The following is a 24,717-nucleotide window of genomic DNA, read 5'->3' on the forward strand; positions in this document are numbered from 1 at the left end:
AGATACAAGCACCAATAATTTCTTTTAAGCTTTCTAGGTGACCCTCACATGTAGACACTGCATTAACCTATACAGAGGGAACCAAAAAAAAAATGCACATACATTTTAAGAAAGGAAAAAACTATATTAAAATTGTAATACTCAGGCTTGGCGCCTGTAGCTCAGCAGTTAGGGCGCCAGCCACATACACCAGAGCTGGCGGGTTCGAACCAGCCTGTGCCTGTCAAACAACAATGACAACTGCAACAACAAAATAGCCAGGTGTTGTGGCAGGCGCCTATAGTTCCAGCTACTTGGGAGGCTGAGGCAAGAGAATCGCTCTTAAATCCAAGAGTTTGAGGTTGCTGTGAGCTGGGACACCATAAGCACTCAACCCAGGGCAACAAAGTGAGACTCTCAAGGAAAAACAAAATTATAATACTCAAGTAATGTTTAACTTCTGCAATTATGATACAAGATACAATACACAAGACAACAAATTTTATTAGGCTATATTGAGCATTACAATTTTAATAGTTTGTTTCTTTCTTATAATGTGTGTACATTTTTTTGGTACCTCTGTATTTCTGCAGTCTTCAGAGCAGTTTTTTTGTTCTTAGATTTTTATTAACAATATTAGGGATTCTTAACAGATCTACATGAACAAAAGAACTATATTAAAATGTGGAAGATAATACCTTAACTGTGAATCATATATATATATGTACTCACTTAGCAAACACATTTCTCACATTATAAAATAAAGAATACGTAGAAAAGCAACAACATTGTTATTTTGGTTTACAACTTCAAGTGCTCTGAAAATGCTCTGAAACTGTTCCCTTTTACTCCTGCTTTTAAGTATTCTGTTTTTACTATTTGCTATCACTTTAAAACAGTGGTTCTCAACCTTCTAAGGCCGTGACCCTCTAATACAGTTCCTCATGTTGTGGTGACCCCCAATCATAAAATTATTTTCATTGCTACTTCATAACTGTAATTTTGGTACTTATGAATAGTAATGCGAATATCTGATATGCAGGATGTATTTTCGTTTTTGTTTTTTTTGTGGTTTTTGGCCGGGGCTGGGTTTGAACCCGCCACCTCTGGCATATGGGACCGGCGCCCTACTCCTTGAGCCACAGGTGCCGCTCCGCAGGATGTATTTTCATTGTTACAAAGGAGTTGTGACCCACAGGTTGAGAATCACTGCTTTAAAAAGACATAGGTGCCGGGCGTCGCCTGTGGCTCAAAAGATTAGGGCGCTAGCCCCACATGCCGGAGGTGGCAGGTTCAAACCCAGCCCCTGGCCAAAAACTGCAAAAAAAAAAAAAAAAAAGACATAAGTGCCAAGATATATAGTAGTCGACAGAGTCCACATCTGTCTCACATTTTTCAAGCCCTATTACCCAGTTGAAACATTTGGTAGCCCTTATGACCCCAGAAAAATGAAAAATGTGCTTGAGTCTACAGTAAGAAACACTGCAAGAAATTACTGTTAAAAAAAAAAAAAAAAATCTCAGACCAGGCACAGTGACTCACACCTGTAATCTCACTCTGAGAGGCTGAGGTGGGTGGATTACTTGAAGTCAGGAGTTCGAGACCAGCCTGACCAATACTAAAAAATAGGAAAACTGTCTCTACTAAAAATAAGAAAAACTGAGGCTAGAGGCTGAGCCCAAGAACTTGAGGTTGCTATGAGCTATATACAATACCACTCTGTCTCAAAGGAAAAACAAAACCAAAAAAAAAACCTCAATAGGGAGAGAAAAGAGAGAATTATGTATTTTAGTACATAAATTTTTCTCAAAAACATTCTTGGAAAACCTGATAATACGGGCGGCGCCTGTGGCTCAGTGAGTAGGGCGCCGGCCCCATATGCCGAGGGTGGCGGGTTCAAACCCAGCCCCGGCCAAACTGCAACCAAAAAATAGCCGGGCGTTGTGGCGGGCGCCTGTAGTCCCAGCTACTCGGGAGGCTGAGGCAAGAGAATCGCGTAAGCCCAAGAGTTGGAGGTTGCTGTGAGCCGTGTGACGCCACGGCACTCTACCGAGAGCAGTACAGTGAAACTCTGTCTCTACAAAAAAAAATAAAAAAAAAAAAAACCTGATAATACTGAAGACTGACCAGGCAAATCCTAATGACTCAAGCACCATAGAGAAATGCCATGGCCATAAGTACTATTAAATTGACACTTAAGATTTCAGAAATGATAAAGAATAAAGCTTGATGACAGGCATTAAGAAAAAAACAGCATAGATAAGCTCTAAGGGAAAAAATATAAAGACATGTGAAGTCTGCTGAAGGAATGATGCCTAAGTAAGCAGATAGTGGTAATGTACCCTAATGTAATGGGGTTTTCCCTGCCTTTGAGATGAGACTGTAGAATACATTGATAATTTAGCATATAATTCGAGGAGGGTTCACCAATAATCACGTAAAAGAAATCTTTCACCAATAAACACTAAATTCAGTTAGGTTTAAAACTCTAGAATTAGATCACTAATACAATAACATGTAACTATTGATGACTTGAAATGTGGCCAAACCGAAACATACTCGGTATAAGATAATACATGAGATTTCAAAGACTGCTTACAAAAAAAAGCCAATAATTTCATCAATATCTTTTGTATGTTTAATTACATGTTAAAATACTACTTTGAATATACTGAATTTTAAATAAAAGATATTAAAATTAACTTCACCCTGGATATTTTGGGGGGCTTTTAAAAACTTTTTTAATGTGCCTACTAGAGACATTTTATATTATACAATATGGCTCACATTATGTTTCCAGTGGACAGTGCTACACTAGAAGACAGGAAGTGAGTACTTGCAAATCTTAAGAGCAATCACTTGAGGCCAGGAGCTGGAGACCTGAGGCAACATAGTGAGATCTCAACTCTACAAAATCAATTTGTAAAAAAACCAAAAACCTGAGCATGGTGGCCAGCATCTACTGATGAGGCTGAAGCAGGAGGGTTGGTTCAGGCCAGGAATTCAAGACAAGCCTGAGCACCAGAGCAAGATCCTGTTTCTAAGAAAAATACAAAAAAATTAGTTGGACACATGCTTGTAATCTCAGCTTCTTGGAAGGCTGAAGGCAGAAGAATCCCTTAAACCCAGGAGTTTGAGGTTGCAGCAAGCTATGACAATTCTAGCCCAAGCAACAGAGCAAGACTTTGCCTCAAATAAATAAAATTAAATTAAATTACATTAAATTGGGGTTGAAAGCCAGGTATAGCAGCTCACACCTATAATCCTTAGACTAAAGTCTAAGAAAGAGCACTTGAGTTCAGGAATTTCAGGTTGCAGTGAACTATGAGCCTGGGCAACAGAGCAAACCCAGTCTCAAAATATATGTATGTGTGTGCGTGTGTATTAAAAATTGGGGTTGATGATGGGTGGAGCCTGTGGCTCAAAGGAGTAGGGCACAAGCCCCATATACCGGAGGTGGTGGGTTCAAACCTGGCCCTGGCCAAAAAAAAAAAAAAAAAATTAGGGTTGGCCAAGAGTGTTGATTCATACCTGTAATACTAACACTCTGGGAGGCTGAAGTGGGAGGATTGCTTGAGCTCAGGATTGGAGACCAGCCTGAATAAGAGCAAGACCCTGTCTCTACTAAAAATAGAAAAATTAGCCAGGTATGGTAGCATGTGCCTATAGTCCCAGCTACTTGGGAGGCTGAAGCAGGAAGATCGTTTAAACTCAGTAGCCTGAGGATGCAGTGAGCTATGATACCACTGTACTCTAGCCAAGGTGACAGACTCTGTCTCAAGAAAAAAAAAAAAATTGGGGTTGATAACTATCTTGCAAAAAGCAAAGACATCAAAAAGATTCAGCAATGTATTTTTTTCTGTAGAAATTACTTTTATGGCTATTTCTGTGGTCAAGGGAATGGACTAAGATTGAAGTATACATACACATATATTAAATTAAACATGCTCCTTATTAACATATTTCCCTTCTATACAATCTCATCCACCAGTTAGCAAAACCTTTGTCGATACATCCCATAAGATACTGGACTAACTATCTAAAAAGAGTTCCTTGCTAGTATCTTTCAACCCTAGAAGCATTTAAACCTCTTGCTACATATACAAACTTAACTGCCCACTCAGCTAAAGGGTGATAATAGATTCAATATAACAAAAAGTTTAACCAAACACAAAGAGAGTTCTTATTCAAGATAATCTCACTAGGATGTACCCTCAAACATCACCAGTTTGTTTGGAAAATCTTTTACTGAGAGATTAAAACCTACAGTAAGTCATTGGTATTTCTAACAGCCCATTTACTTGTCTGTGTTCTCACTATAAAACTCAGTGACTGTCATCTGATGAGTCCCCTACAATGTAGGAAAAGACCTAAACAATTCAGAATGAAACACTGGTCATTGTTTTAACCAGTTATCTGAAGACTGGTTTGTTCCAGTGAATAATCATCCTTAAGGTTCTTTATAGGTAAACAGGCTGTAGCTAGCCTTTGATTCTACTTCCTCTCTTTCAGCCCCTAAAGACTGTTAGGGTTAAAGAGATAATTAACTACATGTAAGACAAGTAATATTATAATTTGTCCTTTGTTCAGGTCAAACCAGTTTTGCAGCACAGATTTTCTTCCTTGACAACTCTTGTTATTCTTTTTCAGAATGCTTATACCAATTTAACCAAAAGTGAATTTATCAGTAAACAAAAATAGTATATATGATTCTTCTGCTTCCTAATGGTTTAGAAACACATTAACTTCAACCAATCTTTATCTACCTTCCCTGTATCACTCCACTGAATTCAACAGAAAGGAAGTCCTGAAATGTAAAAGACTTAGCTGCTTGATTTTCCTACCTGCTTTTCGAAAGGGAGAGGGAGAGTAAGGAAGTTCCTATAAAAAAAGATTTGAGGACCAGCGTTTACCTTTCCTAGATAGAGCTAGTTTTGTACCACAACTATATTTCAAGAGTAACTCAAGAAAACATACATTATTTCTGGTAACACCTTGCTAATAAAACACCATCTGAATTTAGCTCCCCTCCTAAATGGGTCAGCCCATGGAAAAACACTAGTACTCAACTACACGGTTAAATAATAAGCAAAATCTGTTGGATTCATGGATTTCCTTTTAATTAGAGATCCATGAAATCCACAGATTTTACTTATTATTTAACCATGTAAACTACTGGCAGATAGATTGTATTTTCAGTTATTAACAGACCATTAAAAGTTTTTTAGGAAAAAAGGTATTTCCAGTACCCTGCATAGCACATTGAACATATTCATTTACCTCTACTTCCTCATGAAACCCTCTCCATATAGACAATAAAGGATAGGAAGAAGAGGAAGAGAAGGGTATAAGTGACAGCAAAAGAAAAGAGATAGGCTGGGTGAAATGGCTCAACGCCTATAATTCTAGCACTTTTGGGAGGCTAACGCAGGAGGATCACTTAGAGCCAGGAGTATGAGACTAATCTTTCTCTACAAAAAATAGAAAAATTAATGAGAGATAATGGCACATGACTAGGAGTTTGCGGTTACTATAATGATACCACCACACTAGGCACAGGCAACTGAGTGAGACCTGTCTCAAAAAAGAAAGAAAAGCAGCCATAAAATCTGAGGACCTTTCAAGCAAAGGCAAAAATTGTAACTGACTTAGATAAAGGCAAAAGCAAAGGAAAACAGCCAAGATGCAAAGTGAGTCAAACCACAGAATCCTAGAAAGGCTCAAAAGTTGAAGGTACTGATATTATTTCTGAAGGGATATATGTAAGTATAACTGAAACAAAAGGAAAGAAGTTCAAATACTTAGACTTCTGTATTCACTCTACAACCTTATCGTAGACAGTCTCTTCACTTCCTTCCATTATCTATGAAAAAGCTAGGGATTCAATATTTGAATTGGTTGAAACACAGGGACACAGAACCCTTAGCTATAGATGAGGTGAAGTATTTAAAAGAAAGATTAAGTGAAAATCTGAACACTATGTGACTCCTCCCAACCTCCCGTCCCCAGTCGGCTCCCTAAATAATGACACTCAGGCTTATTTACACCCTTTACCAAGATACTGAAAGATCCCTCTGGGAAAACTGACTAACTTGAGTGGGGAACAGGGGACTGGAGTGGGGGCCATACACCTGGTGACAGGCACCCAATAAAAATGGCCAGGTACTCCAACCTTGCATCCTAAGTAAAGCCCTCAACTTCATAAGCTGTTCACATACACAGAATTTCCCATCAGCCTTTAGTGGTCAGAAGTCTAAGAGAAATGATTGCTCATCTTAGATTCTATACCAAGCTGAAACTACTATTCAACTACAAAGGTAGAAAAGAAGGTAATTCAGACATTCAGGATCTCAAAAGTATTGCTTCCCATATACTCTCAGGAAACTACTGGTAGATAGGCACCACCGAAACAGTAAATAAGTTTTAAAAGAAAAAAAAAGAGAGAGAGAAATAAGATCTAGGAAATGAGCAATCCAGCACAGATAGAAAAGCAAGTGAAATTCCCAAGATGAATACTATGAAACAGGACTACAGAACAAGCTCAAATTGGAAAAGAAGAATGAAAGGTTCCAAAAAGGGTATTAATCAACAGGAGGGAAAAAAAAAAGAAAAGAAACTAATGGATTACACAAAGTCTTTGAAGGGAGGGAGGGGAGATTTATACTTCTGGTAGATAGTCTACTAAGTTGCAATAAATACATAGATCAGGAATCAGCAAACTTTTTCTGTAAAGAACAAGATAGTAAATATTTCAGTGTAAGTATTTTTGGCTTTGCAAAAATTATTTATTGATAATTATTTAAGCATTTTAGTGTGAAAACAGCCATAAAACAATCCATCAAAGAATGAGCATGGCTGTGTTACAATAAAACTTGGTTATAAGAACAGGTGGCAGACTACACATGCCCAACCTTGATAATTAAGTGAAAAAGATAACCATTAACATCTGGGAAAACAAAAAGATGTGTAAGAAATGGAACACCTAATACACTATATGGCTCGGGAACAAATAATATTTATATGATCTGAACAGTATAAATAAAACTTGTAACTACACTAGCAAAATAAGGAAAGGGAGAGGGGAAGGCAGAGAGTATACATAAGAGTGCCTGGGCCAGGTGTGGTGGCTCATGCCTATAATCCTAGCACTCTGGGAGGCCAAGGTGGGTGGATTCCCTGAGCTTCCAGGTTCGAGACCAACAGGAAAGCAAGATAGCTAAACCCTTAATAGAAAGACAAAATTAAAAAAAAAGAAAGACAAAATTTCAGGCGGCACCTATGGCTCAGTGAGTAGGGTGCCGGCTCCATATACTGAGGGTGGTGAGTTCGAATCCAGCCCCAGCCAAAGTGCAGCAAAAAAAATAGGCATGTGGCTGGTGCCTGTAGTCCCAGTTACTTGGGAGGCTGAGGCAAGAGAACCGTCTAAGCCCAAGAGCTGGAGGTTGCTGTGAGCTATGACATTACAGCACTCTACCTAGGGCAACAAAGTGAAACTCTGTCTCTTAAAAAATAAAAAAAATAATAATAATAAAATTTCAACGCTAGGCTGTCAAGACCAACAAAAAAAGGAAAGAAAGTCAACAGATTAATTTTGAATTACGTGGGGAAAGGGCCAAGGAAGGGGAAGGGGGGGGAGGTATTGGAAGGAGGGTAATGGGTGGGGCCTCATCTACGGTGCATCTTAGAATGGGTACAGGCGAAACTTACTAAATGCAGAATACAAATGCCTACATACAGTAACTAAGAAAATACCATGAAGGCTACGTTGAACAGTTTGATGAGAATATTTCAGATTGTATATGAAACCCGCACATTGTACCCCTTGATTGTACTAATGTACACAGCTATGATTTAACAATAAAAATAAATAGGGCGGCCCCTGTGGCTCAAGGAGTAGGGCGCCGGTCCCATATGCCAGAGGTGGCTGGTTCAAACCCAGCCCCGGCCAAAAACCACAAAAAAAAAAAAAAAAAAAAAAAAAAACAATAAAAATAAATAAATTTAAAAAAATACATACTATATATATAATTTTTTGAATTACGGAAATAACTAAAAACTCAAGAATAAGCATGTTACTTGCTTCAAATTTTGAAAATAGGTAAATCAGAAGAAATAGTAGTAAGAATTAAAAGAAGTTACCTCTGAGGAGCAAATCTACTGGTTGAGGCTCAGGATTGCAGTTTTTCATTTTAAATCTTAATAATCTGCTTGACTTGTTAAACCATATAAAAGTATATGGCAAATACTGCTACCTACCCTATGCCCATTTTCACTTTTTTTGGGAGACAAGAGTTTTGCTCACTCACTCTACCAAAAGTACAGAGGCATCATCATAGCTAACTACAACCCTAAACTCCTGGGCTGAAGCAATCCTCCTAGCTCAGCCTCCCAAGTGGCTAGGACTACAGGCACATGACACCACACCTGGCTAGTTTTTCTTAAAAAAATAAATAAATAAAGAGCCTCACTTTGTCGCCCTTGGTAGAGTACCATGGCGTCATAGCTCACAGCAACCTCAAACTCTTGGGCTCAAGCAATCCTCTTGCCTCAGCCTTCCCAGTAGCTGGGACTACAGACACCAGCTACAATGCCAGGCTATTTTGTAAAGACAGGGTCTTGCTCTTGCTCAGGCTGGTCTCACTAAGCTCAAGCCATCCACCCACCTTGGCCTCCCAGAGCACTAGCTGGGTAAGCCAAAATGCCCAGCCATCTGGCTAGTTTTTAAATTTTGTTCTTTTTTAAAGATGGGGTCTTGCTATGTTGCCCAAGCTGGTCTTAAACTCCTACCCTCAAGCCATCTTCTTGCCTTGGCCTCCCAACTTGGATCACATGAGCACATGAGCCACCCTGCTCAACATTTCTCACTTCTTCTAATATCTATTAACCCTTTCTTCCTGCTAATGAAAGCCTCATTCTGTTCAGAGCGGGGCTATATTTCTAAATCAAAGATACTTGTTTTTCTTAATATGGCTCACGTATCTCAGCTAAAAATTTCCAGAGAAGAATCTTCTTGCTGACATAGGTGCCACACTTTCTTACTTCTTTCTTTCCTTCCTCTTCCTGCCTGCCATCCACTGTGAGGTCTCAAGCTACGACATCCACTAGGACCATGAAGACAAAAGCTAAACACTAAAGATGGCAGAGCAGGCCATGCACGGTGGATTGCACCTCTAACTCTAGCACCCTGGGAGACTGAGGAGGGAAAATTCCTTGAGCTCGGGAGTTCAAAGATAGCCTGAGCCAAGAGTAAGACCCCCATCTCTACTAAAAATAGAAAAATGAGCCAGATATCATGGCAGGTGCCTGCAGTCCCAGCTATTCAGGACTTGCTGTGAGCTAGCCCAGGAAAAAATAAATGCGACTATGTCTCAAAACAAACAAAAATAAAGATGACAGGCTCGGTGCCCATAGTATAGTAGTTATGGTGCCAGCCATATACAACAAGGCTGGCGGGCCAGCTACACAACAGTAACAACTGCAACCAAAAAATAGCCAGGTGCTGTGGTAGGTACCTGTAGTCCCAGCTCCTTGGGAGGCTGAAGCAAGAGAATCACTCAAGCCCAAGAGTTGGAGATTGCTGTGAGCTGATGCCACAGCACTCTACCCACGGCGACATAGTAAGACTCTGTTCTCAAAAAAAAAAAAAAAACGGGCGGCACCTGTGGCTCAGTGAGTAAGGCACCAGCCCCATATACTGAGGGTGGCGGGTTTGAACCCAGCTCCAGTCGAAACTGCAACAAAAAAATAGCCAGGTGTTGTGGCAGGGGCCTATAGTCCCAGCTACTCGGGAGGCACTCTACCAGGAGCGACAAAGTGAGACTCTGTCTCTAAAAACAAACAAACAAACAAACAAAAAAAAAAAACACCAAATAAATAAATAAAAATAAACACGGCAGAGCAGAAACCTCCAGGGAACCCTGAGTCCTTGAAGACATTATTAAACAGATATACCAATACTGAATTATCTAGCTCCACACTTCTTGCTATTAAAAAAAAAAAAAAAACAAAACAACCCTTACATAAGCTAGGTAGTTAGGCTTTTCTATTGTTGCAACTAATGAATTCCTAACTTATATAATTGTTTTGTTAACAATAAAAGTTGGTGTTAATTTTCAAAGAGAAAAAAATGACAGAAACTTTGTTTCTCCAGATTTATCTAGTCACACAGTCTATTAAAACTAAAAAGGATAGTTTAAAGAGGAAAAAACAAACCATTCCAGGTGCACGTGAAAAAAGTACACATGCTGGAAGATGGCACTTCAACAATGACTACAATCTCAACCAAATGTTTGCTTCGTATCCTCTTCATATCTTTCAGAAAAAACTATTAAGTTTTCTTTAACTTTTTCTTTCCCATGGCCCATCTTAACTTGCCACTGGGTTATCTTTCTTGAAGCTTTCTTAATTCAACAACTACTTAGGACTTAATGTTCTTACAGATTATGCTTTATATTATCTAAATCATAGAGAACTAAAGTAACCTACAGCCTTTAACTGCACAGGAAAAGGAGGTATCCACCTTAAGTCTTCTGTGCTTCCACCTGCTAAGTGTCATAAATTTGCTTAATTCAATGTTTAAGAAAATTAAAAAGCCTCCAAGAGTCTTATGTAGAAAAACACAAATAAAAATTACTTCAAGCAAAGCAAATTACTAAAGCAAACTGAGAGACTGGGAATGAGAAGGATTAACTCAATCCAAAACACAACCACATGTCATCATCTTTAGTAACTGTTAGCCTCACTTAATTCTAATATCATAGTACTGCGCATATTTCCACTTGTACTAAAAAAGGATATTTTGATGCATAAGCCTCTGCTTTCATCCCACATTTTCCCTATCACCCCAAATCAAAATTTAGGACACTGTATTAAAACACAGCCTATTCCCACTGCAAGAAAAAAAATATTGTTTTGAGACAGAGTCTCACTCTGCTGCCCAGGCTACATACAATTCAGTAGTGTTATAGCTCATTGCAACCTCAAATTCCTGGGCTCAAGTGATCATCCTACTTCAGCTTCCTGAGTAACTACTAAAGGCATGTACCACCATACCCAGATATTTTTCTATTTTTTGTAGAGACGAAGTCTCCCTATGTTGTTCAGGCTGGTCTCAAACTCCTGGGCTCAAGCAATCCCCCTGCCTCAGTCTCCTAAGTAGCCACAATTACAAGTGCAAGCCACTGAACCCAGCTGCAAGAAAATTCTTAGCATGTATAAAAGAGTGTAAAGTGGTCAAAGAAAACTGAATACTTATAGTACTTTGCCAAAGTTAACCTCCTGAATGTGTATGTACCGATAATAGCTTGTTTCATTCCACATTCTTTATAGGGCCATAAAAACTAACAAACCTAAAGAAACATCAAGTAAGAATTTAGGGCGGCGCCTGTGGCTCAGTCGGTAAGGCGCCGGCCCCATATACGGAGGGTGGTGGGTTCAAACCCGGCCCCAGCCAAACTGCAACCAAAAAAATAGCCGGGCGTTGTGGCGGGCGCTTGTAATCCCAGCTACTCGGGAGGCTGAGGCAAGAGAATCGCTTAAGCCCAGGAGTTGGAGGTTGCTGTGAGCTGTGTGAGGCCACAGCACTCTACTGAGGGCCATAAAGTGAGACTCTGTCTCTACAAAAAAAAAAAAAAAAAAAAGAAGAATTTAAATAAAATAGCTTACCTTTTATTTATAGGTTTTTCATCTTTTTCATAAGGCTTTACAAACCACTTGCCAATACGTACAAAGTTCCGATTCATTAAACACCGTTCCAACAGATTATGAATTGCTTTGAAAAGCAGAGTACGGCATTCATAGGAAAGTCCATTCTCCCACACTCCATCTTCCTCTTCTAAAAAAGAAATAAAGGAAACAAAATTATGAAGTAGTGGCACTATATCTATTCAGAGCCAAATAAAAAAAGTTACAGTTTAAACTATATTCATAAACTTTATTTCAGCCCAGAATATAATGCAATAATTATTTCAATATAACTCTAAACATTAAAATAATGGGTTTTCAAGTGACTCCATAAGTAATAAAAAAAATTCTAATTGCCATGCATTCTATCATCTGAAAATTGTTTTTCCACCTTATAAAAGGGCACTGGTATCATGAATACATTGACTTGGTATATCAATAAAAAGGACGCTTGTTTCTATAACCTGGAAAATATGAAACATATTCTACATCTATGATGCCAATTTCTAAGCTGGCTCACTTGTAAGTTACTTTGTCCTAATTCCTCAAGTCATTCAAGCTGCCAAAAAAAGTTAGTCAGTTAATAATTAAACTCAAAACGTTTCATGTCCATCAGCATTGTAATTCATGACTCCACTATAAAATGAAGTGATAAATGAAACTATTGGCACAGAGCCTAACAACCAAGGCACTACCAGCCACCTTAGGTCTCATTTCAACCAAATGATTCTCATCATTACTATTCAGTATAGGATGTTCTACTTGGGGGAAAAAATTAAAAATTTAAAGACTTAAGTTTTAACTTCTACTTCAGTCATATGAAGTTGATAGCTACCTTCCTGAGTATATAGCCTTAATTTTGTCAGAAAATTTATTTTCTTTTTGTTTTTGGAGTCAGGGTCTCACTTGTATTATTGCATTAAAAACATGCACACATGCATACACACAAAAAAAAGTAAAAATGTTGGTACCAGGTAACTCATTTAACTCAAATATGTCTTTCTTTTTTTTTTTTTGACAGACTCTCACTATGTTGCCCTCAGGAGAGTGCCGTGGAGTCACAGCAACCTCAAACTCCTGGGCTTAAGCAATTCTCTTGCCAGAACGCCCAGCTATTTTTTTTGTTGCAGTTGTTTAGTTGGCCTGGGCTGGGTTCGAACCCACCACGCTAGGTGTATGTGGCTAGTGCCTTAACCACTGTGCTATGGGCACCGATTCATTAACTCAAATATGTCTTAATGATCATTACAAACCATTCAAGTATGAGGCAAATATAGAAAAGAGGAGAAATCATCTAAAATTGATCTAGTAATTCTAAATTTATTGTTATGGATAAAAAAATAAGGCAGTATCATCTCAAAGAGTTCTTTCTCTTAAGATGTAATAAGAAAAAAATCCCATAGCTCAGTGGGCAGGGCACCAGCCACATACACAGGGGTTGGTGGGTTTGAACCTGGCCCAAGCCTGCTAAAACAATGACAACTGCAACCAAAAAAATAGCTGGGAGTTGTGGCAGGAGCCTATAGTCCCAGCTACCTGGGAGGCTAAAGCAAGAGAATCACTTAAGCCCAAGAGTTTGAGGTTGGTGTACCCACGGTACTCTACCCATGGCAACAGCTTAAGACTCTGCCTCAAAAAAAAAAAAAAAAAAAAAACTAACAATTTGATTTGCTTTTTGATTAATTTGGTTTGTTGTTGTTGTTTGTTCATTTGAGATAGAGTCTCACTCTGTCACCTGGGCTAGAATGCCATAGCCTTAGCCTAGCTCATAGCAACCTTAAATACTTAGGCTCAAGCAATCCTCCTGTCTCAGCCTCCCAGGCACCTGCCATCATGCTCAGTTACTTTACTTTTAGTAGAGATGAGGTCTCATTCTTGTTCAGGCTGGTTTCAAATTCCTATGGTCCCAGCTACTTAGGAGGCTGAGGCAAAAGAATCGCCTAAGCCTAGGAGCTATAGGTTGCTGTGAGCTGTGAGGGCACAGCACTTTACCAAGGGCAATAAAGTGAGACTCCATCTCTACAAAAAAAAAAAAAACTTGACAAGTAGTTAGCAAAAAGATTTTGGGAAGGGCTACCTATGTAAGACAGATGTTAAAACCATTGTGCCGCTTAGAATGCAGTGGATTTTTGAGGTAAAAAATAAAAATAAAGGATAAACTTCTAAATAGATCGTAAGAGGTGAACAATTGGGAGATATTTCCAACCTTTGTATGTTGACTACCCAAAGGACTGTAGCAAACTGCTCTGCATATGAAAGTAGTCAACGTAAAGATAGGCCTACTATATTGATACAGACATGTGGCACATGTCTAATCTATTAAATGTTAACTTAAGGTGGTGGTCAGTGTAGGAGGGTGGTCAACTATGGAGGTTCTATGGTAATTCTGTTAGAATTAAGAATGTGCATATTAGGCCTCTAAAACAGTAGGTCTCTAAAAATATAGTGGGGTGTTGTGGCAGGCACCTGTAGTCTCAGCTACTTAGGAGGCTAAAAAAAATCTTTGTAGCAAAAGCTATAACAATAATTTTATGATTTTATTTTTAAAATCTATTTCAGTTAAACCTGTAGTTAAATGACTTAAGAATAACAAATATGGTTTAAAAATTCTCCCTCGTTAGTCTTAGTTTTATCTACAGCAGCAGTTTTCAACCTATGGGTTGTAACCCACAGGAACTGTATTAAAGGGTTGCAGCGTTAGGAAGGTTGAGAACCACTCATCTACAGAAACTCAGGTGAACTCAATGCTTTAGAAGGGGGGGATGTCACATATCTCCAAATGACTTCAATTCTTATTCTTCTTATTATTTTATTTAGAGACAGAGTCTCACTTTGTTGCCCCGGTAAAGTGATGTGGCATCACAGCTCACAGCAACCTCCAACTCTTGTGCTTAGGTGATTCTCTTGCCTCGGCCTCCCAAGTAGCTAGGACTACAGGCGCCTACCACAACGTCCGGCTATTTTTTTGTTGCAGTTTGGCCGGGGCCAGGTTCAAACCCACCACCCTTGATATATGTGGCTGGTGCCCCACTAACTGAGCCACAAGCACTGCCCCAACCTCAATTTTTATTATGCATAAAAGAAAGAAGTAAAGACTACCTGCTGGGTTTCCTAAAGGCCCCATATGTGGAAGAAACTAAGCAATAATTACATCAAAGTAATATAATTTCATTTTTCATTGCTGAGGAAATAATAAGTCCTAATGACTCATTGGAAAGTCTCAATGAAAAGTCTGAAGGTTTTATTTTGGTAGGGTCACTTAGAAACAAGAAACCTATGGAACAAAGCTTCTAATATCTTGATGTTGTAATGACCATAGTAAAAGTAGTTTCTAACCAGGCACAGTGGCACAAATCCCAGCACTTTGGGAGGCTAAGGCAGGAGATTCGCTTTGAGTCCAGGAGTTTGAAACCAGCATGGGCAACATCGTGAGACCCCATCATTAGAAAAAATAGAAAAGTTACCTAGGTATAGTGGCATATGCCTATAATCCCAGCAACTCAAGACACGGAGGCAAGAAGATGCCTTTGAGGCCAAGAGCTCAAGGACACAATGAGCTAACCTGGGCGACAGAGGGAGACCCTGTCTCTTAAAAAGGTATAAACAACCCACCCAAGACATAGTAAGTAATATGTACCACTTAGACCAATTAAAACAAGTTCTTAAATCTCAACACCAGCATTATAATACTAAGGGGAGGGAGAAAGGAGCACATGGCTTGGCACCCATAGCTCAGCCGTTAGGGCACCAGCCATATGCACAGGGCTGGTGGGTTCAAACCTGGCTGGGGACTACTAAACAAAAAAAAAATAATAAAAATAGTTTGGGCATTGTGGTGGACGCCTGTAGTCCCAGTTACTAGGGAGGCTGAGGCAAGAGAATCACTTAATCCCCAGAGTTTGAGGTTGCTGTGAACTTTGATGCTACAGCACTCTACAGAGGGCAACATAGTGAAACTGTCTCCAAACAAAAAAAAAAGGAACACACAGCAAATCTTTATAGTTCATTTGAATCTAATCAACAATAGCCTACTCGGAAGTCACATAATGCTTAAGTATTTTGTATTCATATGTCCAGAGAAAAGTTTCAATTTTGTGTTTTTAGTACTTTCCCACTGCTATCAGTAGTAGGACTCCTAATCATCAAAGTTACTTGAAAATTTTTACAGTGTTTATTTGAGAGAAGTTCAAATACTTAATTTGATGCCATATTTTTTGAGGATATAGATTATAGCAGTACCAAAATATGACAGAGCAAAATAATTCTGTCAATGAAAAAAATTCAAAATCAAAACAATTGATACACCTAGTACTCAAAATTTTTCTCAAAACTAATATCTTTAAATATTGCCACAGTGAACTGGTAAAAAAAAATTTTTTTTTGAAGGGGGACAATATATGCACACAAAAAAAGGAGAAAAAGACTTTTTTCCTATATAATTTTGCTAAACTATTAAAATGTCACACATACTAACAAACAGTGAATGGCTTCAAAATTAACATGGTAGAAAATGCTAGCCTATTTTCTGAAAGAATAAAAGAGAAATGCTTAAATACTAAAGTAGTGTTGGTTCTGAACAATAATTAATAACCCATTCATTCAACAAATTAATGAGAGCCTTAAGTTGGCAGCTGCATTTTTCCATTCATCTATAAACCTAGACAATTTTGAAGAGCACCCGAGCATGTTGATTTTTATCTTTGACTTGAAAATTTATTTATTTATTTATTTTTTCAGACAGAGCCTCAAGCTGTTGCCCTGGGTAGAGTGCTGTCGCATCACAGCTCACAGCAACTTCCAAATCCTGGGCTTAAGCGATTCTCTTGCCTCAGCCTCCCAAGTAGCTGGGACTACAGGCGCCCACAACAATGCCTGGACATTTTTTGGTTGTAGTTGTCAGTTGTAGCAACTACAACAGGCCCAGGCTGGATTCAAACCCGCCAGCTTCGCTGTATGTGGCTGGCACCTTAGCCGCTTGAGCTACTTGAAAATTTAAAAGATAACACTCTCTCAAAACATAGTACACAGAAGAAATATGGCAAATGAGGTCACCTAAAAGACTAGCCAATATGACTAGTTGGGCCACAGGCACATTTTACCATAGAAGATGGAAATTAATTAACTCTCTTTAGACTACCTGGGACACAAAACAATTTACTAGTTTGGCTTGCACTAGATTGCTATGATTGGCTGCTGTTTATCTACCTGTCAATCCTGTTAACAGATATTATTTAAGGTTAAAGGCCACTATAATTAATAGCATTCAATAAAAGCACCCAAATTTAAATTTGAAACACCCCACTTAGTTTGAATAGTATTCATTATGAAAAAATTTGGACATGTTCTAAAATCCCATATTATAAACCCCAGGAGCCAGGAAAAAAAACACATTTTTTTAGCCCTGACTTTTTAGTTCTCAAGATACCAATTTTCTAAAAGAGTTTTATGACAATCTAACTTACTATGATTTTCTTTTAAGACGATGAACTTGGAGGAGAGAGCAGTTTTTGTTTTTATTTTCATTTTAAAGGAAAGAATAAAAGCCAATAATGACAGCAATAACATTTCAAAAAGGTTAGGACACAATAAAAATACATAGAAAACTCTTCTCCTCCAAGGACACACTAATTAAAATGAAACAATCTTGCAAAAAAAAAAAAAACAACAAAAAAGAAACAATCTTGCTCTCAAGCAAACTAAGACAACATTTAAAAGAAATGATCATAAAAAATAGCTGGGTGCTGGGACAGGTGCCTATAGTCCCAGCTACCTGGGAGGCTGAGGCAAGAGAATCACTTGAACCCAAGAGTTTGAGGTTGCTGTGAGCTAAGATGCCACAGCACTCTACCAAGGGTAACCAAGTGAGACTCTGTCTCAAAAACAAACAAACAAAAGAAAAAAACCGATCAATCCCATCCACTACATAGACTTTTGACCAGCGGCAATGAGCTGAGATTTTTCTCCCACCACCAATTTTACATTTCTGTCACCCACTATCACACAACCACTAAACAAAATCTACCACAAAAATTAACTTAAAAAAAAAAAAAAAGAAAGAAAGCAGTAATCTGAAAGGAGTTTTGTGCCCTAATCCCTTTTTCTATTAAAAAATAGATACTAACTCAACTATCCCTTCTACTGTAGAGAACAACAAAATGTAAAAATAAACAAAAATTATATATTTTAACTTTGGGATTCAAGAGATTTTTTTTGAACAAGTGTCTCACTAGAATATTATTATAAGGCTAAAACCAGGTAGCACAAATCCTGATACAAAAATCATGAGGACTTTGCAAATGATTTTGCTACAAAACAAGGAACTGAGGGTTTAAACCACATAGTAAATCAGATTTGGTTTTCTATAATTGATCTTTATCACTTGGCAATACATAGTGTAATTCCATTTCTACACATCAGCTAAACTTGTAAGGAAGGTAACTTTCAGTGATATAAGAATAGTAAAATTTTAAATGCACTGTATACCTGACCAAACTCTTCAAAACTGTCAAAATTATTAAAACCAAAGTCAGAGAAAATGTCAGTCTAGAAATAGTGGTTCTCAACGTTCCTAATGCCACGATGTATTTTCATTGTTACAAAGGGGTCACGACCCACAGGTTAAGAGCCACTGGTCTAGAAGAACCTAAAGAGAAATGACAACTAACAGCAATGTGGCATCTGAATAGGATCCTAGGACAGAAAAAGGGTTATCAGGAAAAAAATAAAGGAAATTCAAATACAGTCTATACCTTAGCAACAAAGTATCAATATTGGTTCATCAGTTGTTAAAATGTAGTAGTCTAATGTAAAATGTTAGCAATAAAGGAAATTGAAGGTTACACAGGAAGTCTTTAGACTAACTTTGCAACTTTCATATGAAATCCCACCCTATCCTAAAATAACAAGTTTATTCTTAAAAATACACTATGGATGATACAAAGGAGATAAAGGGGTTAAGCTTATTGTTATGACTAATTCAGTTAAATAAGAAAAATTGACAATTTTAAACTTAAAAAAAAAGGAATACCTTATCTCGTCTTCCCACCAAAAAAAGGAAAGCAATATTATCACCATAATCAAAAACATTTCAGTAACAAAATGTGGTGGGTACTGAACCAAACAGAAAGACACTGCCTATGAAGAGCAGGCTCAAGCTAAATTAACCAGCTTTTCAGTTTACCACCTGGGTCCTTCCGGTTCCCCTTTCCCCAGTGCTACACCTCCACTTGGAACTCAGGATTGCCTCCAGCAGCTGATGCCACCCCTACTGTCCAGCTGCTCTCTTCTCAGGGGAGCTTAAAAGAAGGAAATAGAGTGCCACAGATGGGAAGAAATGAAAAAAGGGTTAGCTAGAGAGACAGAGGCAGCCTAATTACCCCAAAAGGGAGGCAGACGGTGTCCCCAGAGCAAAGAAAAGGGCAAGACAAATATAGTCCATCTGAAAAGACCTTATTATTCTTTAAGATATGACTGGTTTAAGTAACATTCTAAAGTAAATGACAGGTTAAAAAAAAGCCATAACACTGTATAAATGCCACTGACTATGCAAACTAAAATAGCACAGGACAGGTTTTTGGAACAGTGAATATGATCACATACTACTCCTAATTGTATTTCAGTTCACTATTTCAATCACTTCCACTATGATTAATTTTTAAGTTATTTACTATTCAATAGCATTCAGCAAAATCTGGCAACAATTAAAACCTTATCTCCAAAACCACTTTCATTCACATTCAAGATCAGTATCTCTTTTAAAACATAAGTACACAATTTTTGAAAATTATGCTAAAAGCCAAAGTTAAACTAAAGAAAAATTTAAAACTATAGTTTCAGAAGAGAAAATGTGTCTCGTAAGACGAAACCTAAAATAAAAAACTAATCTACACAGTGCTGTGACAATAAACATCAAAAAGGCTCACCTCTTAATAGGCTTTTAATTTTCAAAATACTATTAGTTTACATGGTTAAAGTAAATATTCTATCTGGTAGAATTCTCTTTGATTCCACAAAATGTATTTCATGCAGTCTTTAAAAAAAATAAAAATGGTCTGTTCAGATGCTCTGCCCAACTCTGTTAAGACCAAACCCCCTAAGTTAGCTTTATCAACAAATATTTTATCAATGAACAAAATTAATATAGTCTGCAAACATCTTGGTAACATGGTTTTTATGACCACTTAAAAATTAAAGTAACTCTTTAATGTTATTAAAATAACATTGACTATGTTCAAGTCAATGAAGAAAAAGGAAGCTGGCACACTTAGTTTTTGGCATGAATTACAAAGCATCTTGCTAAAATCTCTAAGAAATTTCATTTCCTGATAGATACACATACATCATCAACACCTATAGACATATACACGAACCCATCATTTTACATATTTAGAACTATATTACATACTAGAACTAAGGACTAGACTCTCCAGCAGATATCTTATTAGGAAAGCTAGAAAAACTGGAAAGATTTACCATAAAAGAACTGCATCACTCTCAAAAATAATACCAAAGAGTATGTTCAATTGATAGTAAAAACGATCAAGTAAACCTAATGTAACATACAATCCTACACAAATGTTGGTCTTACTAAGTATGCTAATTTAAGATACAGATACCTGGATTATATTTCAACCAAAAATAAAATAGGTCCTATAGGTCAAATGAACAAAAGAAATTTCATAGTATTCAATTTCAAATAAGAACACTTTTTTCAAAAATTACCTAGAAATCCTAAATTTACCTGGCAAGAATCATTATCTAGGCCGGGCTCAGTGGCTCACACCTATAATCCTAGCACTCTGGGAACCCAAGGTGGGTGAACTGCCTAAACTCGCGGCGTTTGAGACCAGCTTGAGCCAGAGCAAGACCCAGCCTCTAAAAAAACAAACAAACAAACAAAAAAACCACCAAGCGTTGTGGCAGGTGCCTATAGTCCCAGCTACTTGGGAGGCTGAGGCAAGAGAATCACTTAAGCCTAAGAGTTTGAGGTTGCTGTGAGCTGTGATGCCACAGCATTCTAGTGAGGGTGACAAAGTGAGACTGTCTCAAAAAAGTCAAAAATTAAAAAAATAAAGAATCATTATCTAACTATCTTTGGTACATAGCAGCACATAACTTATCATTTACATTCCTATTATCAAAGATTCAGTTAACACTGTCTCCTACAATCTAAAGTAAACACGAGCTTCAAAAATCACATGAAGAGCTGTAATTTCTCTTTCTAAGGTAAGATTTGCTCATAAAATAAAAGTCAAGAATTACTCATATTGATTTGATCATAAAATTTCTTCTATGTAACCTTGTGATAAAAACCTATAAAAGCTAAACAAGTTGGTGGCTTGTTTCATATTAATATAGTCTTCCATATAACATTGTCCAAAAGAGTTACTTTTGAAAACAAAATTAACATATGACTTCACGTGGTTGTAACACAAATAACAACAAAATAATCACATGCCTTATAAAAAAAAAAACCACAAGATAAAGTTACAACATTTCTAGATACTTCTACAATCCTCTGCATATTCATGCAAAAGAATGGGCTTAAAGGTGCCTTACACTTGGCTTCAACAGTATTACATGACTTTGTCAGGAACTTTATACTTCCTGATCCTTTTTTTTCTTAGATTAATGTAACATGCTTTCCTTGGGCCCTAACCGCCTGTGAGATATTAAGAAGGAAGCTGGATGGTGAAAGGAGAAAGTTGAGCTTAAAAAGCCAGCCATAACATATACAACTTGAATTATTTCAAGTTAAAAAAAAATTAAAATAAAATAGGAAGCTGAAATTTTATGTGACTTCATACCTAACAGTGTTACACTCCCCCTCCCCCCCAAAAAAACCAAAACCAATTTGAAATACAGATGCTATTTGGGGAGAAGTATACAATGTTGGTATATCATTAGTTAGAAATAATACGTTGCTTTCACCTGATAAGTCATGGTGAATAAGGTCAGCAAAACTGGGGTCTTCACCCCACCAAAATATCCACAATTCTCTTCTTCCAGGTCTTTGATCTCGCCGCCAAACACCAAGTACATCTGCCTTCAGGCAGCGACTGAAACTGCTCAAAATGGGGTCTTCTTCTGTCACAGGAAATAGAATAGGGGCAGAAGTTGGACCTTGCCATACATATCTTTTCCACTTAATTCCCGTCAAGTCAGCCTGAAGGAAAGAAAGAAAGCATGATTTTTTGTGATTGCACAGTCAAAAGCATTCAATATAAAGTCTCTTAATTCATTGAGACATCGCAATTTTTCAACATATGCTTAAAATATTGAAAACAAGACCCCCAAAAGCCTTACAATTCTGATAATCCAACAACCAGGAATTTAAAGAAAAGAACAAAAACAGTTGAAAATTAATATCAACATGTTACTGAACAGCAAACCAATAATGTGTCCCAAACAGAAATAAAACAATGTTAAATATAAAGGTGTATTTTAATAGTGGATGTATTAAATGTACAAAACGTATGCTGGGTAATAAATTTGTTTTCCCTCTGTCCTTAGTTCTAGTCTAACTAGTCCACATTTGTTCCTTGATATCAAACTTTTAACTGAAAATTAATTCTTAAAGATCTCACATCATGAGTTTTTATTCCACATTTACAGAAGTCATGGCTCTAATGAAAAGACATCTGAACAATTCCTGAAAAAATGCCCATGTAAATTCATCACACACCCCCTTTAGGAAAAGTCAAAGAGCAGCTCACAAAGAACTGTCAATTCACGGCAGTCTATCTTCAAAGAAGCTGCTCCTAAAAGTACCAAAAATAGACTGAGTTGGAGAAAACAGAAATGTAAAACCTGCTGTACATCTTATTCCATCTAAGAGATAATTTTTAATGGACACTAAAGAAATCCAATGTATATTTATAAGCGGTAAGTGCATTAAAGATCTTAGTTTAGCACCATTAAAAAAAATTGACAAAAATAATTAAATAATTCCTTAATCTAACTTAAAGACGCAAAGCATAAGGTGCCAAAAATGAAACTGCTGATACATGACTGGCACTTTACACTTGCCAACTAGTTGTGCTCCGCCCACCTAATTCACTTACCTATCACATACTCTTTTAATATTTCTCAGAGCACAGGGAAAAAAATGAAAATATAAAGTCACAAAAACTTAAAGTCACCGATGAAACCAAGTTATCATCTAATTCAGGACTAGATATTTGCAACAGTTGGTACTTCTGAAAGTCTTAACTGTTAGTACCAGACCTGGGCCAACGTACACCAATGTCATCCAGATTCTCCACACTTTCCGTGTCTATAAAATAAGGAGCAGTCTGCTCCAAACATTCTTAAAAAGCAAGCAAAAGAGTCAAATATAGAAATACTTAGTGTAAAACCACGGCACCACCTCCGTTAGTCCCCTCCGCTCTCACAAAAACATAATGTTCTAATAAAAGCAAGATGGCTAGAAATTGTCAAAATGGAAAACTGTTTTCAAAGTTTAAAAAGAAAACATGAAATAGTATCTACTAGATTTTACAGAAAGATCTGAAGTCTCCAAAGGAAGAAATTAACCTTGTGCAAGTTTGACTCATACAAAAAAATGTGAAACGAAAAACTTACAGAGCCTAAGTTGTGGGGTCCTAACGCATTCGGGGAACCAAAGTAACCAGGGTGAAGCATAAAGCAGCAGGAGTAGGGGCAATAAAGGGAAGCGTGGGGACAGGATACTAGGTCAATAAGGGGAAAAGCAACTAACAGCTAAGCCAGGCACGGAGGGAAAGGTTAGTGTCCCGGCAGACAGGGCGCCCAAGTTGAAGACAAGACTACGGTGAGCAACAGAGTACGGAACGAGACAAGAGAAATGCCAACACTCGTCAAACGGCGAGCAGACGCGGGGCGGGCGGACGCCGGCTCCGGGCCGGCTGCGGAGCTGCGCCCGGCGCGGCGCCGGCCCCGGCTGGGCCTAGCCCGGCACTCGGGCATCTGGATCCGACCCGGCCCCCTCCCCCACGCCCCGAGGGCGCACCTCGCGGCCCCTCCGTCCCCGCCCGCGGGCCGCGGCCCGGCACTCACCAGGCAGAAGAGGTTACAGTGACAATCTTCTAGGCTGGCCCCGTTCGGCACGAAGGAGGAACTCATCGTCCCTCACAGCAGCCGCCGCCGGCGCCACAACCCACCATCCGCCATTACCGCCGCCTCCGACCAGAGAGAGAAGCACAGACACCGGGGAGGGCGGGGGGGTGGCGGCGGTGGTGGGGGTGGCGGTGGCACAGGAGGCCGCCGGGCCGCCCGCCCTCCCCGCCCACCCCCCCGCCGCCGCCGCCGCGAGCAGCCTCCGCCGCCCGGCCGGCACCCAGCAGCCCGGGGCCGAGGGCCGGAGACCGGAGGGCCGCGGCGCGCTCGCCCGGCGGGCCGGACTGCGGAGCCCGCGGACGCTCGTCCCTCTCTCGGGGACGGAGGGGCTGGGTGTCCCTTCCACAAGAAAAATAATAAATTACACAATAAATAATGAGGATCGAGTCCGAGACGGCAGAGCCCAGTCCCCGGAAGGTCTACCGGGCGGGGAGGCGCCCGCAGAGGGGCGGGAAGGGCGAGAGCCGGGAGGGAAGCCCAGGCCCCTGGCCCGGCAGCGGCGATGTCCTTAAGCCCAGAGTCCCCTCAGTGGCGGAGGTGGTGGCGGCGTCTGCGGGCTCAGACCATTCTCTGGCTGTGTCTTGGTGTTGTCCCTGGGCAAAGCCGGCCTAATGTCCGCCCTCCTGCGGCCTCACCGCCTGGACGCCGTAGTCTCCCCCATTTTGTAGGCCCAGCGGGCGGTGTTTTTCCCCCTTTAATCCGAATTCACGGGTTTTCCCTTCGCTTTAATGGCGGCCACAGGGACCAGCTCGCCCTCTCTGCTCGCCCATTGGCCGCCTTAAGGTCACGTGGGCCCGGGCTCCGTGGGGAGGAGGAGAGAGCAGCGAGTGAGGGAGGGCCGGGAAGCCTTTGGCCGAGGCGGTGAGCCGGGGGGACGGGGCGGCCAACCGGTGGCTACTGAGAGAGCGCCATCTGCTGGGTACCCCGGCAAGCGTAAAGTGACCCAGAGCTTTGGCCTCA

At 39.3% G+C, this 24,717-nt stretch overlaps 1 protein-coding gene across 3 annotated transcripts in view; it reads right to left on the bottom strand.

Moving 5' to 3' along the window:
- Positions 1–24,501, bottom strand: part of MED13 (mediator complex subunit 13) — a 122,540-nt gene extending 98,039 nt beyond the window's left edge. Inside the window, exons 1-3 of one of the 3 annotated variants that reach the window (XM_053568298.1) lie at positions 23,698–24,501; positions 21,592–21,826; positions 11,644–11,812 (exon numbers count right to left, since the gene is read on the bottom strand). In XM_053568298.1, the coding sequence (XP_053424273.1) occupies positions 11,644–11,812; positions 21,592–21,826; positions 23,698–23,763 (470 nt within the window). In that variant the 5' untranslated portion in view covers positions 23,764–24,501. Of the gene's footprint in view, positions 1–556; positions 635–2,918; positions 3,020–11,643; positions 11,813–21,591; positions 21,827–23,697 lie in introns of those variants that run through there. The other 2 variants (XM_053568299.1, XM_053568300.1) reach the window with 2 other exon arrangements.
- Between the last annotated feature and the right edge of the window lie 216 nt (positions 24,502–24,717).

Source organism: Nycticebus coucang, chromosome 18 (genome assembly GCF_027406575.1).
Source record: "Nycticebus coucang isolate mNycCou1 chromosome 18, mNycCou1.pri, whole genome shotgun sequence".
In the NCBI taxonomy this organism is placed as follows: Eukaryota; Metazoa; Chordata; class Mammalia; order Primates; family Lorisidae; genus Nycticebus; species Nycticebus coucang.